The sequence below is a fragment of the Chiloscyllium plagiosum genome, unplaced genomic scaffold (assembly GCF_037043375.1).
Source record: "Chiloscyllium plagiosum isolate Xiang-an unplaced genomic scaffold, Cpla_swu_hap1 HiC_scaffold_6, whole genome shotgun sequence".
Lineage (NCBI taxonomy): Eukaryota > Metazoa > Chordata > Chondrichthyes > Orectolobiformes > Hemiscylliidae > Chiloscyllium > Chiloscyllium plagiosum.
The window spans coordinates 126,246,410-126,268,123 of NW_028270144.1; the positions used below are offsets into that span (position 1 = coordinate 126,246,410).

General features: G+C 42.1%; 1 protein-coding gene across 2 annotated transcripts in view; it reads right to left on the minus strand.

Moving 5' to 3' along the window:
• Positions 1 to 21,714, minus strand: part of rsf1a (remodeling and spacing factor 1a) — a 110,749-nt gene that overhangs the window by 25,906 nt on the left and 63,129 nt on the right. For both annotated transcript variants that reach the window (XM_043692490.2, XM_043692489.2), the window contains exons 5-11: positions 17,433 to 17,587; positions 12,186 to 13,510; positions 7,586 to 7,786; positions 6,397 to 6,501; positions 3,967 to 4,046; positions 2,838 to 2,892; positions 922 to 1,007 (exon numbers count right to left, since the gene is read on the minus strand). In XM_043692490.2, the coding sequence (XP_043548425.2) occupies positions 922 to 1,007; positions 2,838 to 2,892; positions 3,967 to 4,046; positions 6,397 to 6,501; positions 7,586 to 7,786; positions 12,186 to 13,510; positions 17,433 to 17,587 (2,007 nt within the window). The remainder of the gene's footprint in view (positions 1 to 921; positions 1,008 to 2,837; positions 2,893 to 3,966; positions 4,047 to 6,396; positions 6,502 to 7,585; positions 7,787 to 12,185; positions 13,511 to 17,432; positions 17,588 to 21,714) is intronic.

Consider the following 21,714-nt stretch of genomic DNA (forward strand, 5'->3'; position numbering starts at 1 on the left):
TTGGATGGGAACTTATCAGCCTGACATATAGAACCTTTGTAATTATAAATCTATTCAAAATTGAAACAGTCTAGTATGTTTCAATTTTCCTGGTGATGTGTTTGCACTGTGGTTTTACACCACAAATCATCTCAACTAGCAAAACCTTGTCCTTTGCAAAATTAGCTGACTGAAGACATGACAGGATGCGTTTTCAAGAGGCTTTTCAAGCGGGGATAGAATAAGTTGCAGTGGTTAGCACTGCTGCCTCACAGCCCCAGAGACCCAGGTTCAATTCCCGCGGCTGACTGTGTGGAGTTTGCATGTTCTCCCCGTGTCTGCCTGGGTATGGGTGGGTTGAGCTTCAGCGGGTCGGTGTGGACTTGTTGGGCCGAAGGGCCTGTTTCCACACTGTAATGTAATCTAATCTAAAATCTAATCTTACATTTAGGAAATTATAAAGCTTGATCATAAAAGGATGACACAGGCTGCTGAGGAGTGGGTGGGGGAGTGGGGAGCACTGTCAGCAAATCTCAGCATGCAAGCTGAAAGAAACTATAGATGATTGTGGGAAGATGCTGGGAAAACTTAGTCAGTGGAGAATTTGGGTGAATGATGCACACTTGCTGGTCAAACCATTCACTAAGGCTGCATACTCTCTTGACCTACCCAAGTGGACAGCCAACTAGAGGCAAGGAGTTGGGAGCTCAGACATGAAGTTTCAAGCAGGTGTCAATTTTCAACTGGAGAAGCAACTGGCTTGTTCACATCGGGTAGAGGCTAGGAACAGAGTGTAGGATTCCTCTAACTTCTATCTCTCACAAGCATATTACAATGCATGCTAACCTACTGCGTGGGAGGGAGAAATAGATGCATAACTGGCATTTTCTCTTTCAAAAAATGCACAGCAAATGGCATTAGCACAATAAAATAAAACCTTACCTGTAATTAATAGATCTCCGTGTCCTACCCGACCGCCTTTCCAAGGATTTGTAATCTTTTATTTCTTGTTCTTCGGTTACAGAATCCTGACAGAAACAAAAAGGTATTATAATAGGAGAAAATTTTACATTAGAGTCTTACAGCATTACAGCACAGAAACAGACCTTTCAGCCCAACCAGTCCATGCCAAACAGGATCCAAAACTAAACTAGTCTCACCTGCCTATCCCTGGCCCATATCCCTCCAAAACATGACTAGCATGGAAATCCACTTAGTTCACAAATAAATCTATAAACTGTTGTAAATACTCAGCAGGTCAGGCAAAATCCACGCCCTTTCATCAGAGCTAGAAAATGATTAAAGATGTAACTGGTCTTATGCAAGTATGTAGGCAGACAAAGGGGTGGCAAGAAAGTAAGATCAAAAGGAGTTGGCAATGGGCAAGGTACTCACATGAAACCTGGTTGTACCCACCCCCCTCCCAGTATCAAGTGCATCAGAAACTTTATTTCACTCTAGGTGAATGGTACCCAACTTCACGCTTCTTTCCATTTTACTTCAGATTTCCAGTATCTGCAATGTTTTGTTTTGTGGACCACTCAAAAGAGATACACTCTTTCCACATTTTCTACCATGAGGGGCAGTGCTTCACAGCAGAACAAGATAATAAGTCAGCAACAATTCTTTGGCCTTTTCCTTCACCTGCCCACACACAATCCATTTCACTGCTCTTCTCAGTCTAAGCAATGAGCACCATCAAAAATAATTAGCATCACTGCCAAATTGGAATTTGTCCTCACTGGAGCTGCACACAATTTCCCACAGGAGACAATTCCTACTGGCGTTTCCTTCTGAGAGCTGCTAACGATTTAAAAGAAAATTAAGGGTGTAGCTCTCCAACAGTCAGCTAAAAATTTCAGAATAAACCCAGAAAAGACACAAACAAAGGAGTCAGCATGAGAAAGAATATAAACATTAGTTCAGTTTGCAGGTGACCGACGTTCAGAATTGCTTCAAACAACAAAAACCGAAAGAACTGTAGATATTTTAAGTCAGAAACAAGAACAGAAATTGCTGGAAAAGGTCAGCAGATCTGGGGGCACCTGTGGAGAGAAATCAGAGTTGATGTTTCGGGTTGAGTAACCTTCAGAAAGTTCTGAGGAAAGGTCACTCAATCTGAAATATTAACTCTGATTTCTCTCCACAGATGCTGCCAGACCTGCTGAGCTTTTCCAGCAATTTGTGTTTTTGTTGCTTCAAACAATCTTGTCTTCCCTTTGAGATGCTGACTGACTAATGTGCCCTTCCAACAGCTTTTAAAAGTTTCCTTTCAGATTTCTTATTTTGGAGGTGTGATTTTTTTCTTCCCCCGCAGTATTTCAAAATCTCAAGATGTTGACTTGAAACATGGGAAGGCATATTGGGTTAAACGATATTGAACCTCATCAGAAGTATAAAGCTTTTTTTTAAAATTGCCACACGAAGCTGAATTAATCCTTGCTCTCTTTTTTTTTTAAACTATAGTCCCATTCAGTAGTTAAAACAGAAATCCCTAAACTATGGGTTATGATCTCCATTGGGGTCAGGAGCTCCACAATGGTGGTTCAGAATGAATTTTTACAAATGCAAGGCCTCTTTAAAAATATACCCTTTCCTTCTGTTGGGGGTCTGACTTAATCAGCTGCCCTGAAATCAGATTGCTGCTATTACCTTACCTGTAAAAAGGTGTTTGCTTGCTATTTTCAGGGAAATTTTTTCAGTTTTAAGGAGTTCTCGTCAAGAAATACTGTTTTCTCCCACTAGTCTCCCCACTACTCTCCTCCAAATAATTCTCAACACTCCAAGTTACCCATTTTCATTGTGATGGGGTCATAGCCTGAAATTGTTTAGAAAGCATTGATTTAAATTGTGCTTACTTTTGGAGCAATGATATTTTCCACGTTAATTCCCACAAAGGCCAGCCTCTCTTTCCTGCAAAAGAAGTATTGCATCACTTTTTTTAAACCAACATCTTTTCAAATCAGCAAAACAACATTGCCACATTTGATTCCCCCAGTACATGTTTTCAACAAAAGGTTGAGAAACTGAAGGACATCACCAAGGTTGGAAGGAACAAAAATAATCTTCACCAGAAATGCCGAGTCAGTGATCCAGCTCAGCCTCCTACAGATGCCAGTCTTCAGCCAGTTCAATTATCTGTGAGATACCAATAAATAGTTTACAGGATACTGCAAAGGCATTGAGCCTTAATAATATTGCAGCAACAGTTAGTGAAGACTTGTGTTGCACGACCTGCCATGCTCCTAGCTAATCTATCCAGCAACATGACAAATTGTCCATGTACGCCTGCAGACATAAAGGAAGTCAAATCCAAACCAGCTGTATACTGCCTCCTCGGTCTACTCTGAAACATCAACAAACCAATGGAAGGGGTCCACCAACAGTATTATCAAGCAGCACATACTCAGCAATGTTAAAAATCACACCCCACCAGGTTATAGTCCAACAGGTTTAATCGGAAGCACCAGCTTTCAGAGCGCTGCACCCTCATCAGGTGGTTCAATTCTGACGCTTCACCCCCATCCCCCATCAAGTATTTATTCAGTTCCATTTTGAAGGTTATGATTGAATCTGCTTCAACTGTTCTTTCACATTGTCATTGTGACAGGAAAATTAAAAACCATTTGGACGGTTTCACCATTTTAAGGCGCTGAGGACAAAGAGATAACAACGATGAGAACTTAATTCCATTTCTCTACACTGTGGGGGAAGTCACCAGATGATGGTGGGGTGCTGAATCACAAACCAGTCTAGTTGCGGTTTGAAGAAGAATGGTTTAGAAAAATTCAAAACAATGACCACACTTTAACATGAATGAGCAAAGGCAGGACTACAGACTGGAGAAGTGGCAACACCAAGAGAGCAAAATTCAATTCCACTCGGAATAACAAACAAGAGATGGTGAATTGGTCCCTCGGGGTACTGTAAATGCCATTTGTCTCATCATCTGGATTTAGAAGCTTCTGGTCCAGGTTTTTATTTTACCTTCTCTCCGCTCTTTCCTTCTTTTTTATCATCACGTCTATATTTTGCAACTGCTCTTCTAATTTTTCACACAGAAGTTTCTGCAGACAACAAAAAGGGAGATAACATTTAGTACAGTGCTACCCTCCTCACCCATACAGAAATAAACAATTATGACTAAAATGGATTTTATCATCATAGAGAAGGCCTAACAGTTGTACAACATTCCTTTTGGCAATAGCAGCATCCTATCTTCTCGTGCCCACTGATACTGCTGTAGCTTTCAACAAGAAAATCATAAGATCGTTATCTTGGTACAAACCTGCCATTCAGACCATTCTGGTACAACCACCCTGAATCCCAGAGTGGTTACACTAAAATTACATTAAGTAATTTCTTAAACAAATTACTATCTCAGCTTACAATCCAAATGCACGTTTTCATAATTCCAAATGTTCATCTAATTTTTAAATAATGATATCTTCTCTTCATTGTCTTTTTTCAATGTTTTGGGAGAACAAGTCTTTCTCCATTTTTATTATTGTGATTTGTCCTCTTCACACCTGGGATTTCTATCATGCTGGACACATATAGGCCAGACAGGGAAAGAGTAGAGGAACTTAAAAAATAGAGCAGTAAGCCATACAGCACCTCAATTCTGTTCCACCGTTTAAGATGATCATGGATGAACTTCTGTATCAATTTTAGCACCGAATGTACTCTGACCTGCACATAAAGACCCCCAAGGTAGCGTTCCAAAGATTCATAGCCCTCAGTGAACAACATATGAACGCTCATATTAATTAAGGGTAGGCCATTTAGCCCCTCAAGCCTGTCCAGCTATTTAATACGATCATGACTAAGCGGAACTTCAAACCATAAGGACAAGAAATAACTTGGCTCTTGCTCAGAGACTGACTTTAGCCCTGCTCAAGCAAACAAATTCCTGCATCTACCCTACCAAGCCTTGTCATACATAATTCAGTAAGATCAGTCTTAACCTCCAAAACTCTAGGGAACATAGCCTGCTCTGCTCAGTTTATTTTTCTGGAAAAGTGAGCAAACCAGTTGGGTTTTAACTGACAATCTGACAGCTACACACTTTGCAATAACAAACTGTTTTATAAATTATGTTCACAATCCTCAAAAAGATTTGAACTCTTGCTTGCTGGTTTGTTACTCTAAGTCTCTATAATTGTTAGCCTAACACCATGGTGACTACACTATATCTATGCCCTTTCAAAACTCAACATGCATGTCATGAAACCAAACTCAATTAATGTGCTAAATCTTTGGGTAAGTTCCAGTAGATATTTACATGGAAACTAACGAAGTGCCACTGAAAATCCAACGGTACCACCTTTACCACCAGAGGAGGTTTATAGAAGTCTGTTAAGGATACCACCTTGCCTGGAGAATTTTAGTTACAAGGACAAGTTACATAGGTAAGTGTTTTTACTTTTGGATGCAAGAAGCTGAGGAGAGCTCTAATTCAAGTGTATAAAATGAGGAGGGTAGAATGAACATTAAGGTTCTATATCCCTTGACTGAAGGGTCCATAATCAAAAAGCGTGGCGCTGGTAAAGCGCAGCAGATCAGGCAGCATCCGAGGAGCAGGAATCAGGGCAACAGATTCAGAATGAAAGGTTCAAGAGGGGTCTTGACAGCAATGTATTTCACCCAGAGTGCAGTCAGAACTCGGAACTCACGAACTGAAAAGGGGGCAGAGGCATAAAGTTTCGTAATATTTAGCAAGTACTGGGCTATGATCTTGACTCACAAGACTATAAATTGAACAGTGGGGTTAGGCAGATTGGTTAGCTGGCATGGAACTGATGGACCAAATGGACTCCTTCCTTGTTCCAAGTTCCTAGGATTTCGACAGTTTGCTCTTGACCCATGTTCACACAAGATTATTCACTAAGCCACTAATACGTGTGTATTAAAAAAAATGCAAGAAAGCAAAGGAGTATGCCATCTAGCCTCCAGTGTCTTCTCTGCTCATTAATAGGCTATTTGATCCTCTGCATCAAAGCACTTCTAACCTTATCCCCATAACCCTCAATTCTCACCCTGCCCAAAAATCCATCATCTGAGTGCTCACAGCCCTCTGGGGTTCAGAATTCTAAAGATTCTCAACCTTCTAAGTAAAAGGGTTTCTCATCTCAGTTCCAAATGGCTGACACATTATCCTAAGACTATGATTCTGAACTCTTGATACTGCAGCCAGGGAAAAAAAACACTCCCAGAATCTGGTCTGTCAAGCCCTCAAATATCTGCCCTGAAGTCAATTATCTTAGGATGGACAATATATGAGCATTCCCAGAATAACTCATTCGGGGGGGGGGGGGGGTAGGGAAGAAGGCAAATAAAAAGACAGTGAAGACAAGTTATTGTCCAGTTTTTAAGAGCTTATGGTAGCCATGTCCATTATAAAAGGGAATTACTTACATGTTGGCACGGTGGGCAGAACCATTCTCCATCAGGGATTGTCATCAATGGAGGGCGTAGACAAGCTGTGTGATAACCACTGTCACAGGAATCACACAACAGAATCTAGGAAAAACATTTATATCCAGCATGAGCAGCAACTTGGATCAGGTACTCAACCATCCTTCATCAGGGCTTAAGATAGAAATGTGAGCGACACTTACATTTCTACCTTTCTTCAGCCCTGAAGAAAAATCATCAATCTGAAACATTAATTCTGTCTCTCTCTCTCTCACACACACAGATGTTGTCTGACCTGCTGATATTTCCAACATTTTCCACCATCAGCATATTTTGTTCATTGACATCTGCTCACCTCCATGCCAAGGGGATTGACATGTTATTGGGGCATGTACCCACTGTCTGAATAGAAGGAAAGCTGTTCAACCCAATAGCAGTCACAGCAGCTGAGCCTCATCTCACTTGATGCCCCCAAGCACAAGTTTATTAGGACATTTTTGTGGTGCAGAGGTCTCCGAACCAGGAAGTCCAGGTTAAAGCCCAAACTGTTCCAAAGGTTTATAAGTAACATGCCAGCAGATTGATTAGAAAATATCCAACCATAAGTTTGAAGTTGAGGTCAACCAAACAACAGTCAGGGGCAGGTGACCATTTCCTCTCTTTAGGTCAGGACTGCATCACCTGGGCCAATTCCAGAGCTTTTTTTTTTTGAAAAGCACTGCTACATCCTTCATCAATCAAACTGTACAAGAGATCTATCAACTGGATTTTGGATCTACATTGTGCTTTTTGCCCCACGCAGAATTAGGAAAAGACCAAAAGAACCAACACATACTGTTTCACATAAGGGTTGATGAATATGCCATGAAACTAAAGACCTAAGCAAGTTTAAATGCACCCATGAAAATGACAACAGAAAATCTATTAATCCATTCACAATTAATAATCATAAATACACAAGACATCGATTACATATTTCAACTTTCATATTCACCGGTTAAATTGAGACGTTTGAACTTAAATTACGTCTAAAATGCTGATTTATAATTCTCAGGCTATAATATGTTATGCTAGGAACTTGCCCTTCAAAATGCAGTCGAGTATGCAATTAGTTACCTAAAACAAGCAAAAACAGAACGGGGCCAACAAGAAAATTGAGCCAACTTTGGCCCTAAACAGTGCGACCTACCAGTTCAGGGTGATTGGATAAGCCACATTTTTTACAGGGCTCATCATCTTCAAGTGGACCTTCCCCTTCTTCCTCCTCCTCCTCCTCTTCGCTACATTCGTCATCTTCCTGGGCACTCTCACTCTCTCCACTCGATTCTTGGGGTCTGCGCCTGCCCCTTGATTTGGTCCACCTAGCTCTCCTGCTGGATTTACTCTTGCGCTGTAACATCAACACGAGGCAGTCAAAAGCAAACTTTGAAACCAAAAGTCCCAAGACTTGTCTGAGGGCAGTTACATATCACCATGTGAATCCTGCACTAAAATAGTTCCAACAGAATTCTGAAGAATGTAAAGCAATTAGCGATTTTTGAGAAGATTTGTAGTTCAGGTTGATGATAAGTATGTAAGTTACCAAACTGAGCATGAAGGTGTTTTCAAATGTTTCGTCACATATCATCATCAGTGAGAGTCTCCAGTGAAGCGTTGGTGGTATATCCTGCCTCTCTATTTATAGGTCTTGGTTTCTTAAGGTGGGTGATATCATTTCTGGTTTTATTTTTCAAGGGGAGGTAGAAAGGATCTAAACTGATGTGTTAAAGGCATGGCATTCTAACCAGAACTCCATCAATAAACACATCAATTAACACATCAATTTAGATCCTATCTACCTACTGCTGGAAAAGAACCGGAAATGACATCACCCACTTTAAGAAACCAAGACCGAAAGGGAGGCGGGACATAACACCAGGGCTTCACTGGAGACTCACTGATGATGTTATCTAGTATGGTATCAAGAATAGATTCCCTACAGTATGGAAACAGGCATTTGGCCCAACAAGTCCACACCGACCCTCCGAAGAGTAATCCACCCAGACCCATCCCCCTACCCTATATTTACCCCTGACTAATGCACCTAACACTATGGGCAATTTAGCATAGCCAATTCACCTAACCTGCACATCTTTGGATTGTGGGAGGAAACCGGAGCACCCGGAGGAAACCCACGCAGACACAGGGAGAATGTGCAATCTCCACACAGATAGTTGCCCAAGGCGGGAGTCGAACCAGAGTCCCAGGTGCTGTGAGGCAGCAGTGCTAACCATTGAGCCACCATGCCACCCCAAAATGTCTGAAAACAAACTTTCAAGCTCAGCGAGCTACCTTACATACTTAAAGCAATCCTCATGCACTTTAAATTCATTTTTCCTCTCGCAAGACACTAATTTTCCAGCTGAAAACAAGGCACATTACATCAAAATGGGAAGCACTGGACCTGCAACCTACACCACCTAAAGAAGAACAAGGATGGTAGGTGTATGGAAACACCATTAGTTTTACTTCATTCACAACAACCTGTCTTGGATACACATTGTCCTTTTCTTCTTTGCAACTGGTACTTTAATTTCAGTTGATTTATTGTAGTCACGTGTACCTAAGTACAACAAAAAGCACGGATTTGCACGCAGTACAGGCAGATCATAGTAAACAAGGACATACACTCCTGATAATTCAGGTACGCCTCCTGATCTGGCAGCACAAAGAGCAGTTTCGCTACATGGCTTGCAGCATGAAAATGCTCCTTCACCATCTCCAACACAACTATGTAATAAATGTTGGCTATGTTAGCAATACCTGTTTCAACAGAATGCATTTTTAAAAACACCCTCACACGTTCCTCACAATTAAGGAATTAATCAGATCTCCTGTGATGCAAATTGTTGGTTTACAAGAGGCCTGGAGTTAAGCTCAATTGATTTCACCCCCACCCACCACAAAGGGCAGCATCAGTTTTACATTCAGTCACTGCTGTTGGTGCTGGAGTCAGAACAACTCCATTAACTAATTTGATTTGATCTATCATCGTCACAGAGTCATATGCCACGGAAACAGATCCTTCGGTCCAACCAGTCCATGCCGAACATAATCCCAAAATAAACTAGTCCCACATACCTGCGCCTGGCCCATATCCTTGTAAACCTTTCCTGTTCTTGTGTCTATCCAAATGTCTTTTGTAATTGTACCTGCATTCACAACTTCCTCAGAAAGGTCATTCCACATAAGAACTACTCTCTGTGTAAAAGATTTGCCCCTCATGTCTTTTTTAAAATCGTTCACCACTCACCTTAAAAATGTGACCTCTAGTCTTGAAATCCCCATTCTAGAGAAAAGACAATTACCATTAACTCTATCTATACGCCTCATTATTGTATAAATTTCTACGAGGCTGCCTCTCAACCTCCTACGCTCTAGCAAAAATGTACCAAGATACAGTGAAAAGTATTGTTTTGTGCGCTATTCAGGCAAATTGTACCTGACATAAGTACAACAGGGTAACAGAACAGAATGTTATCAGACGTTCCTCTTTAATATTAATGTTGATCTCTCTCTGCACCTTCTCAGCAGCTGTAACACTATATCCTGCACTCTGTTCTGTTACCCTGATGCACTTGCACAATTTGCCTAAAGAGCATATAAAACACTTTCCACTGACAGTGACAAATCAAATCAAAAATGTCGAATATAATGTTACGATGATAGAGAAGGTGCAGAGAAAGATCAACTCAGTAAATGAGAGGTACGTTCACAAGTCTGATAACAGCAGGGAAGAAGCTATTCTTGAGTCTGTTTAGAGCTAATCTTATCCTGATCTTATTAAAACTGATAGGGTGGATGCTGAAAGGAAACTTCCCCCACAGAGAGACCAGAATGAGGTGACATGCTTTATGATTTAAGGATCTCCCCTTTAAAGGTTGTAAAGAAGAGAAATGTTATCTCTCAGAGGACCAGTAGTCTATGGAATCCTCTTACATAGAATGTGGAGACTGGATTACTGAATAGAGTCAAGGTTGAGTTAGCCAGATTTTTGATGGACAGGAGAGACAAAGAATATGGGATCAGGTAATAAAATGGAATGAAGGACACAATCAGATCAGCCATAACCATATTAAATGGCGAAGCAGGCTCAAGGGGCCAAACTACCACTCCAAATAGGAGAAGGTAAGGATAGCTCATGCCAAATAATTTACAAAGCAAATATGTGTTAGTCTTTGTTACAGCAGGATTTGGGAATAGGAGCAAAAATAGTCTCTTTAACTGTGGAATGATACACTCACCATGGAGGAAGCATAACCAAGGTTAACAAACTAATTCCTGAAACGGGAAGTGATTATACCTGAGGAAAAATGAAATCAACTACTCTGGTGGTTAGAAGAACGATGATGATTTTATTCAAACATATAAAATTCTTAAAGGCTTGTTTGGGTACAGACAAGGATGTTTCTCCTATATGGGGGAGGTTCCAGAATCAGGAGTATTACTCCCAAAATAAGAAGCATAGCGGTTTGGACTTTGAAGGTCACGAGTGTTTGGAAATCTTTTCCTGAAAAGGTGGGGGAAGCAGAGTCCTTGGAAATTTTTAAGACAAAGATGGATAGATTCTTGTTCCGGAAGCGAGCAAAAGATTTTCAAAAGTAGGCAGGAATGCAGCATTAAGGTTAAATATTTTTATATTAAAAACATCAAAAGGAATAGTGCAAAAAAAGGTGTAAATTAGAAGATCAGCCAAGATCTCTCAACGGCCAAGAGGTGTTTATTTGCTCATATTTGCGATGTTCGCCTGCTCCCAATTCTTGTGTTCCACCATCTAACTTTGTCATTTGTTTTTTCACGGAGATGATCTTATATTATCATTTCACACTTCCTTACACCTTTTCAGCTAAGAGATAAATAAGTTTACGGATTTTAAAGGCATCAAGGGGTATGGGGAGAAGCAGAACTATGATACTGAAATAGAGGATCAACCAAGACTATATTGAATGATGGACCAAATAGGTGACTCTTGCTTCTAATTTCTAGGTCTCATGCACCAGCCCCATCCTCCCAAAATGCTTTCAACAAACATCACAACAGTGGTGAGCAAGGGGGAGCTCTTATTGATTACCCCTACTTTACACTCTTCCTAATTTGAGGACCACCAGGCCCCAATTGCAGTAGAACCATCACCATGACAGAAATGAATTATATTAAGCAAGGATCAACCCTAAAGCGCTGTAGTGTCCAACTGGTAAATCATCAAGGTCCTCTTTACACTGAGAATTCTTCTGAGTATAGAATGCTTAGACAGAGGTGATAGTGGAGACAGAGACTGCACAGCGCGGGGATAGTAGACCCCTCTTTGAAAGGGAAGACGTGGGCCTACGGGACAAGGCAGCAAATCAGAACTAGATTTAAACAATACCATCACAGAGCTGGCATGGACAACGGGTCAAATGTTGTAAATGTCTGAGATTGCACTCAAATCTTTGCTTAGTAGAACATTCCCAAATGATTTGGTAAGACTGCATGCCTCATTACAATTTCTGAATTAATATTTTGTTTTGTGCCCTTAATAAGTCTTTGCTTTGTTCACGAATTCACCAATGTCACTCATGGAAGGAAATCTGCTGTCTGTACCCAATCTGGCTTACGTGCAACTTCACAGTAACGTAATCTGGCTCAGAACTGCCACTCAGTTGCTTACCCTATTCAAAGGTGATTCAGGATGTCTTGTCAGCAACACCCACAACCCATACATGACAAACCAATTTTGTTTTTACTTTTAAACAATCAAATCATTGTACCTTTGCTCCCTTTGAATCTTTCTCCACCTTTTTATGGTTCTCATCCTTATCCGAACTTTGAGGTACTGATGGTTCTTCCCGCTTACATGCTTTCTTCTCCAGGTTTTCTGTCACTTTTACCGTAGGTTTGGATATTCTCAGCGACCTCCTTAAGCATCTTGTCCCGTTAGGTTCTGTCTCTCGTTTCTCTTCTGCCTGCTCAACTTTCTGGGGTGCTTCTTCCTCTGAAGTCTTCCTCGTTAACTGCTGCCTCAAGGATGCTCTTGTTCTCCTCACGGGTAGCTTTTCTGTATGTTCCTCCTCTGCTGGTGTAACAGTTGCCGTTTTTGTGTCAGGCATTTCTTTGTCACGTAGCTTGGTTCTGAGGGAATCTCCCTTCCCTTCCTCACATTTTGATCTGGCTTCCTCCGTAGGCTTCTCAAGCTCGGGAAGATTCTGGTCTACAGCTTTCTCCTTCACGAGGCAGTTCTGGCTCACTTCAACTTTATTTCTGCTCGCGTGATTCTCCTGGCTAAAGTTCGTAGGCAAATCAGAGTCCGGCTTGCTTGATCCATTGATGCCATTTTCCTCTTCTTTAGTTGAGCATGGGGTTTCAGGCTCTTGGTTCTTCTTCTGCTCAACCTTCCCTGGAGAAGAAGCCTCTATAACTCTCTCATCTTTGTGATTGTTCACTTGGGGTCTAGCAGCTATCTCACCATTCATGAGCTGCTTTCCTTCCACCTTTTCCTCTGGTGTCTGCTTCACTGCCTCGCCTTCCACTTTTAACCCTTCTTTTAGAGGCTCCCTGACAGAGGTTAGAGGCTTGCCGAGGGGAGTCTTCACTGAGTTGTCATAGTCCTCAGTCAGTTTAATTTCACGTTTTTTCACAGGGAGTTTTGCCTGTTTGACATTTTTCAAGGCTCTCTCAAGCTCTTCTGACGACTTTTCTTTGACATCATCAGGAGGTTCCACCTTGATGTTAACTCCTGGCCTTTCACGATCTACAGTTGCTAACTTATCAGCGCAACCTTTGGCATCACCAGAGCCTTTCAGACTGACCACTTGCACTTTAGCAGCTATGTTTTCGTCTTCAGTTGGCCTATGAATTTTGTCAAGGTTGTTTTCTATGGCTACTTTAGCACCTTCACCTTTCGCATCAGTTTTTTTCGATGCAGGCTTAACGGTCTGCTCTGCCTTGGAGTCATTTTCGATTGTCTCTTTTTTAACTGTCTGTATTTTTGCCTCATCTTCTGGAGTAGTAGTTGTGGGTGGAGATGCTAGATGCTGCGTGGTAACTTCAGGCTCCTTCTGCTGCCCTTTTATTGTCTCTTCCATTTTTACTTCTTCTATGCAAAAGTTCAAACAAAGAAATTGTCAAAGAAATCTGCTTGCATTTCTAAAACTCTTCAGCACAGAAATATCTAAAAATGCTACATGTACTACAACGTTTTGAAAAGCTGTTGCCAAACACAGGAGAAAACAGCAATGAGGTCAGGACAAGTTAATCTAGTTTATGATGTTGTTGTGGTTCTGTTCGCCGAGCTGGGAATTTGTGTTGCAGACGTCACCTTGTCTAGGTGACATCCTCAGTGCTTGGGAGCCTCCTGTGAAGTGCTTCTGTGATGTTTCCTCCAGCATTTATAGTGATTTGTACCTGCCACTTCCGGTTGTCCGTTGCAGTGGCCGGTATATTGGGTCCAGGTCGATGTGCTTATCGATTGAATCTGTGGATGAGTGCCATGCCTAAGGAATTCCCTGGCTGTTCTCTGTTTGGCTTGTCCTATAATAGTAGTGCTGTCCCAGTCGAACTCATGTTGCTTGTCATCCGAGTGTGTGGCTAAGGATAGCTGGTCATGTTGTTTCGTGGCTAGTTGGTGTTCATGGATGCGGATCGTTAGATGTCTTCCTGTTTGTCCTATGCAGTGTTTTGTGCAGTCCTTGCATGGGATTTTGTACACTACATTGGTTTTGCTCATGCTGGGTATCGGGTCCTTCGTCCTAGTGAGTTGTTGTCTGAGAGTGGCTGTTGGTTTGTGTGCTGTTATGAGTCCTAGTGGTCGCAGTAGTCTGGCTGTCAGTTCAGGAATATTTTTGATGTATGGTAGTGTGGCTAGTCCTTTGGGTTGTGGCATGTCCTCATTCTGTTGTCTTTCCCTTAGGCATCTGTTGATGAAATTGCGTGGGTATCCATTTTTGGCGAATACATTGTATAGGTGTTCTTCTTCCTCTTTTTGCAGTTCTGGTATACTGCAGTGTGTTGTGGCCCTTTTGAACAGTGTCTTGATGCAACTTCTTTTGTGTGTGTTGGGGTGGTTTCTTTCGTAGTTTAGGACTTGGTCTGTGTGTGGCTTTCCTTTATACCTTTGTGGTGAATTCTCCATTCGGTGTTCTCTGTACCATCACGTCTAGGAACGGGTATGCAGGAAAGCCACACACACACAGACCAAGTCCTAAACTACGAAAGCAACCACCCCAACACACACAAAAGAAGTTGCATCAAGACACTGTTCAAAAGGGCCACAACACACTGCAGTACACCAGAACTGCAAAAAGAGGAAGAAGAACACCTATACAATGTATTCGCCAAAAACGGATACCCACGCAATTTCATCAACAGATGCCTAAGGGAAAGACAATAGAATGAGGACATGCCACAACCCAAAGGACTAGCCACACTACCATACATCAAAAATATTCCTGAACTGACAGCCAGACTACTGCGACCACTAGGACTCATAACAGCACACAAACCAACAGCCACTCTCAGACAAAAACTCACTAGGACGAAGGACCCAATACCCAGCATGAGCAAAACCAATGTAGTGTACAAAATCCCATGCAAGGACTGTACAAAACACTACATAGGACAAACAGGAAGACAGCTAACGATCCGCATCCATGAACACCAACTAGCCACGAAACAACATGACCAGCTATCCTTAGTAGCCACACACTCAGATGACAAGCAACATGCGTCGACTGGGACAACAGTACTATATTATAGGACAAGCCAAACAGAGAACAGCCAGGGAATTCCTAGAGGCATGGCACTCATCCACAGATTCAATCAATAAGCACATCGACCTGGACCCAATATACCGGCCACTGCAGTGGACAGCTGGAACTGACAACCGGAAGTGGCAGATACAAATCACTACAAATGCTGGAGGAAACATCACAGAAGCGCTTCACAGGAGGCTCCCAAGTGCTGAGGATGTCACCTAGACAGGGGATGAAACGTCTGCAACACAAATTCCCAGCTCGGCGAACAGAACCACAACAATGAGCACCCGAGCTACAAATCTTCTCCCAAACTTTGAAGTTTATGATATTGTTAGTTGAGGAGGAATGCTGAAACAGGCAGCTCAGCATGGTCCTCTTCAATATCACACCCATTTGAACTAGATGAGGTTTTTGCTTAATTCTGGCTTGTGACTAGACAGTCAGTGGAGCGACTGCCATGCTTCATCATCATGCCCATGGACACATTACATAGATGAATGGAAGTGAGAGATTTACAAGGGGCTACCACTGCAATCACAGCCTATTGCCAATCCACATTTGCTGCTGATCGTGCCTTGTCACTAGTGAGCCTAACACCTCATTTAAACCTCAGTGAGAAAAGCACCCAGAGATTGGGGAGTCTGTTGAAAGTGGTTAAGGCCAAAACATTGAAAATCTTAAAGAAAAATGTAGATATAGTTCTTAGGACTAAAAGGATCAAAGGATGTGGGGGGGAAGCAGGATTAGGGTACTGAGCTGAACAATCAGCCATGTTTATGTTGAATGGCAGAACAGGCTCAAAAGGGCTGAATAATCTAGTCCTGCTCCTATATTCCATGTTTTATGACTATGTTGGGGGGGGGTTGCATGCAGAAGTGAGAGTGGAGTCACAGAGAAGGTGGGGCAGGATCATACGCAGTGAGAGGTTGAAGTACATGTGACCAGATACAAGGAAATGAGTGGTAGGGGATAGCATATGTGAAAGAGTCATTGTGAACCTACAGACTGGAATAAGAAAGATACATATGCACATACAGCTTTGCCCTCTTTATCACCACGCCAGACAAGAAGTGGAAAAACCTTGGCTGAAAAGTAATCCTTGCTCTGGTATGCATACTGCTATGGCCAGTTCAGAATGAACATCAAAGATAAATGTAGCATCTTAATTCCCTCCCACGGTGAAGAGGACTTAAGGTCTAGTCTGTCTCTCTTTCTCTAGCTTTGCTTCTTAAGCAAAAGTCAAAAATGGTTTTATTAATTAGCTCTGCTACTTCACACTTCTTCATGGTCAGCTTTAGTTTTTTTTTGTTCAATGACCAACTTATCACTTTGACTTTAAACATGTTCATGTCTTCTTCAGAACTCAACTTTTATCCTGAAATTAATGTTTAATACTGTGGCCAAACATTATTTTCCAAAATTTGATCATTGCCTTTGAGTGAGGAAAAAAAAAGTGAAATGTGGACCCTCAGACGAATAGGATACATAACTCTAGTTTAACTGGAAAATTACACATGACACACCCAGTCTACAGACAAAAGGAAAGGAAATTAGCCTTTTAAAGCACACTGGACATCAGAATTACCTGGGAGCACGTGGGAATATGGTAAGATACAGAATGAAATCATTGAAAACATGGATCAGGTGGTATGGTAAAATAAAGACACTCATTTGTCCCCAAAGAACTAAACCCAAAATGTTCAGAAGGATGCCTTCCAGTCCTCTGTGGAATGGTTGAGTATAAGATAATCCCCCAAAATATTTCTGCACAGGAGTAAAAACCGAAGTTTGGGAGTTAATCGGAGCAAAACCTGGGAGTGCATTTATTATGCAGTCAGAATCACAAGACAGGCACGTGTCTTTTTCAGCACTTGAGCAGAAATTCAAGTTCAAAAAATGTTTGAGGTTCTCTCCCAATGGAGCCACAAGATCAAAAAAAGTTCTGTTCATTTTCCCCTCTATCCTGGCTTTGCTAAGTTAGCAGATTTCAGCCAAGTCAAGGGGAAAAATGATAATGGCATGCCACAAAATCAATGGAATGCGAGAAAATACAAGTTTAGATTTTTTTTTCACCCATGATCTCTGTGGAATGCTATTAGGAGGTGAAGTTAGGCAATGGGAGGATTAGGTTCAATGCTGATGGCCCTTCCACCCTCCCATTGATACTGACAACAGACAGCTGAGTACATAAATCAGTGGCCATTTCAGAGAGATAATTTGTTCTCTATCTGGCTCCAAGACAACATTTTTAGGAAATAAAGCTACCTTCCAGATGTTCTTCAATTTCTTTCTTATTCTCTTCATCTTCTGGTGTAGGGCTTGTATGAGAGGAGCCATCTTCCTGGATAAACTTGCTTAATAGTGCTGGATCTATTTGAGCTTTCAGGAGTTGCAGTGTTTCAGCCAATTCATTACGGTCCCTGGTTTAAAAAAAATTCATGGACACATCTTATTACTGTGGCTTAAGCACTCTAAAAAGCATTCAGAAACCTTTAGAGAAAAGGTCAGAAGAAGTACAGATAAGTGCACACGTTGCATTAAATAGAAGCTTTACACATCAGACATCGAGAAACATATCTTGAGTCATTTCCAATATTTCTCAGTTGAGTTAGGTTTACGAATCAATTTTCATTTTGTTTCTATTGCAAATAGATGGAAGACAAAAATCCCAACTGGGTTTCCTGATCTCTCTCTTTCAAATTCTAGGAAAATGCATGTATGGATTCAATCAAAGTCTGGAACTGAGGTTGTTTGCTAGTGATTTCCCTGCCCAGCTCCATCCATAATTCCTCAGTGAGGCAGAACATGCTTGGAGGCAGCAAGATTAGCACAGCATCCCTCTGGACTTTGCTGTTTCAACATTCTCTTGGTCTGACATCCGATCTTGCATCCTCCACAACCAAGAACTCACCCAAATCGTACCAGAATCCTAGTTCCTTCACTCAGTTCCTCTGCACGCTGAGACCTCGATTAGCTCTCAATTTGGCAAATCTCATTTTTAGAATTCTCATGTTCATTCAAGATCTCCCCAAAACTTTGCCCTGTCTCCCCTTGGTAACACCTTCTAGCCAGACAGATAGCTTCACATTCCTCCACACTCTGTTTTAATCACTACACCATTGCTGACTCTGCCTTCAACTGCATGCATGTCAGGAATTCTCCCCTTAATCCTCTACACCTACTTCCCCCACCCTAAGACTCTGCTTAAAATCTACCCAGCTCCTACTTCTTACACCAGACTACAGGGGGAGGCGACATATTCACTGGACTGTTAATCTAGAGATTCAGGGGACTTGGGTTCTAATCCAGCCATAGCAGATAGTGAAATGTGTATTCAATAAAAATCTGGAATTAAGAGTCCGGAATTAATGATGACCATGATTCCATGACCAAATGTCGGAAAAACCCATTTGGTTCACTCATGTCCGTTAGGGAAGGAAACTGCCATCCTTAACCGCGCCAGATCATGTGACTCCAGACTCACAGCAATGTGGCCGACTCTTAACTGTGCTGTGGGCAATAAGTACCAGCCGAGCCAGCAACATCCTCATCTCATGAACGAATGCTAAAATCAAACTTGTCATCATGTCCCCGAATAACTACTTATGCAGCTCAATGTCAAAGTGTGCTTGATAGTCCTCCTGTGAAGTGCCTTCAGTTGATGGTAAAGATGATAATGACATATGGCAAAAAACATTAGACAGATCAATGAGCACAGAATGTGATCATTCAGAGCATTATGCAGCATCTTTGAAACAGCTCTCCAATTGGTTTGAATATTCTATTTTTACTCTGCAGTAAAGTTTGACCACAAATAAATCAAGGGTGATGTTCCATTGCAGGGAATCCTGCACTGTTACAGGTGCTCATTTACATAAATGATTTGGATGCAAGCATAAGAGGTACAGTTCGTAAGTTTGCAGAGGACACCTAAATTGGAGGTGTAGTGGACAGCGAAGAGGGTTACCTCAGATTACAACAGGATCTGGACCAGATGGGCCAATGGGGGCTGAGAAGTGGCAGATGGAGTTTAATTCAGATAAATGCGAGGTGCTGCATTTTGGGAAAGCAAAGCTTAGCAGGACTTATACACTTAATGATAAGGTCCTAGGGAGTATTGCTGAACAAAGAGACCTTGGAGTGCAGGTTCATAGCTCCTTGAAAGTGGAGTTGCAGGTAGATAGGATAGTGAAGAAGGTGTTTGGTATAATATTAGATTACTTAGTGTGGAAACAGGCCCTTCGGCCCAACAAGTCCACACCAACCTGCCGAAGCACAACCCACCCAGACCCATTCCCCTACATTTACCCCTGCACCTAACACTACGGGCAATTTAGCATGGCCAATTCACCTAACCTGCAAATTTTTGGACTATGGGAGGAAACCGGAGCACCCGGAGGAAACCCATGCAGACACGGAGAGAATGTGCAAACTCCACACAGTCAGTCGCCTGAGGCGGGAATTGAACCCGGGTCTCTGGCGCTGTGAGGCAGCAGTGCTAACCACTGTGCCACCGTGCCGACCACTATGCCATCCTTTATTGGTCAGAGTATTGAGTACAGGAGTTGGGAGGTCATGTTACGGCTGTACAGGACATTGGTTAGGTCACTGTTGGAATATTGTGTGCAATTCTGGTCTCCTTCCTATCGGAAAGATGTTGTGAAACTTGAAAGGGTTCAGAAAAGATTTACAAGGATGTTGCCAGGGTTGGAGGATTTGAGCTATAGAGAGAGGCTGAACAGGCTGGCGCTGTTTTCCCTGGAGCTTCGGAGGCTGAAGGGTGACCTTATAGAGGTTTACAAAATTATGAGGAGCATGGATCGGATAAATAGACAAAGTCTTTTCCCTGGGATCGGGGAGTCCAGAACTAGAGGGCATAGGTTTAGGGTGAGAGGGAAAAGATATAAAAGAGACCTAAGGGGCAACTTTTTCATGCAGAGGGTGGTACGTGTATGGAATGAGCTGCCAGAGGATGTGGTGGAGGCTGGTACAACATGGACAGGTTTCCATGCTGTACATCTCTATGACTCTATGACATTAAATCTAGTTTCCCAACTACCTCCTTTGGCAGGTATTAAAAAGATGTCAAGAGCAAGGGATTTCTCCCCAGTGTCTAGCAAGCATTCAGCTCTCAATCAACACCTCAGAAACATGTTCTGACCATTCATATATTGTTGTTTGAGTGATTACTATACGCAATTTGGATCTCCCCTTTTCTAAAATGACTACAATACAGAAGTGTTCTGAGATTTCAGTTGGTCATGAAAAGCACATACACACTTTGGTTGTGCGTTCATAAAGAAGGACCCAAATATTAAACGAGAATTATTGGGGAAACACAGGATTTAGTGAGAGGCAGGAATTGAAGGAAATCAGTATAGGAGAGAAATGGTGTTGGAGAAATTGATGGATTGAAGGCAGATAAATTCCCAAGACTTGATCACCTACATCCCAAAGTTCTTAAGGAATAAGAAATAGCAGAGGCATTGGTGGTCATCAGCCAAGATTCTAAAGGCACGAGAACACTTTCTACAGATTGGAGGTTAGCTAATGTAACCCTTTGTCTCGTTTTTTTAAAGGGGGAGAAAATGAGGAATTGCTGACTAATCAACCCGATGCTGGTACTGGGGATAATACTACCGGAGATGGCTTGGCCTGGAAATGCTGGAAATCAGAGCAAAAAAGTATGGTGGTGGAAAAGCCGAGCCGGTCAGGCAGCATCCGAGGAGCAGGAGTGTCGACGTTTCAAACATAAAAGGGGATAACACTACAGTCCATTATAAAGGACTGAGAAGCTGAGCACTTGAAAAAAGGTGGCAAGATCAGACAGAGTCAGTATGGATTTACAAAAGAGAAATTGTGCTTGAAAAAAATCTACTGGAATGTTTTGAGGATGTGGCTTGCAGAGCTGATGAGGGGGAACCAGTGGATGTGGTTTATTTTTACTTTCAGAAGGTTTTTGATGAAGTCCCACATAAGAGATTAATGTGCAAAATTAAAGCATGTCATTGGAGGGTAGTGTATTGAGGAGGACAAAGTGAGGACTGTAGATGTTGGAGATCAGAATTGAAAAGTGTGGTAGTTGGAAAAGCACAGCCGGTCAAGCAGCATCAGAGGAGCAGGAAGGTCAACGTTTTGAGCATGAGCTCTTCATCAGGAAGTGATAAAGAGCTCAGCTAGCGTATTGAGATGGATAGAAACCTGGTTGGGAGGCAGGAGACAGAGAGGAGGAATAAAAAGTCTTTTTCCAAATGGCAGGCAGTGACTAATGGAGTGGCACAGGGATCAGCACTAGGAATTCAGCTATTCACAATGATTTTGATGAGGGAGCTACATGTAATATATCCAGATTTGCAGATCACACAAAGCAGGGTGGGAGGGTGAGCTGTGAGGATGTCGAGATGCTTCAGTGTGATTTTGCTGAGTACGCAAAAGCAAACAAGGTGGCTCAGTGGTTAGCACTGCTGCCTCACAGTGCCAGGGACCCGGGTTCAATTCCCGTCTCGGGCAATTGTCTGCGTGGAGTTTGCACATTCTCCCTGTATCT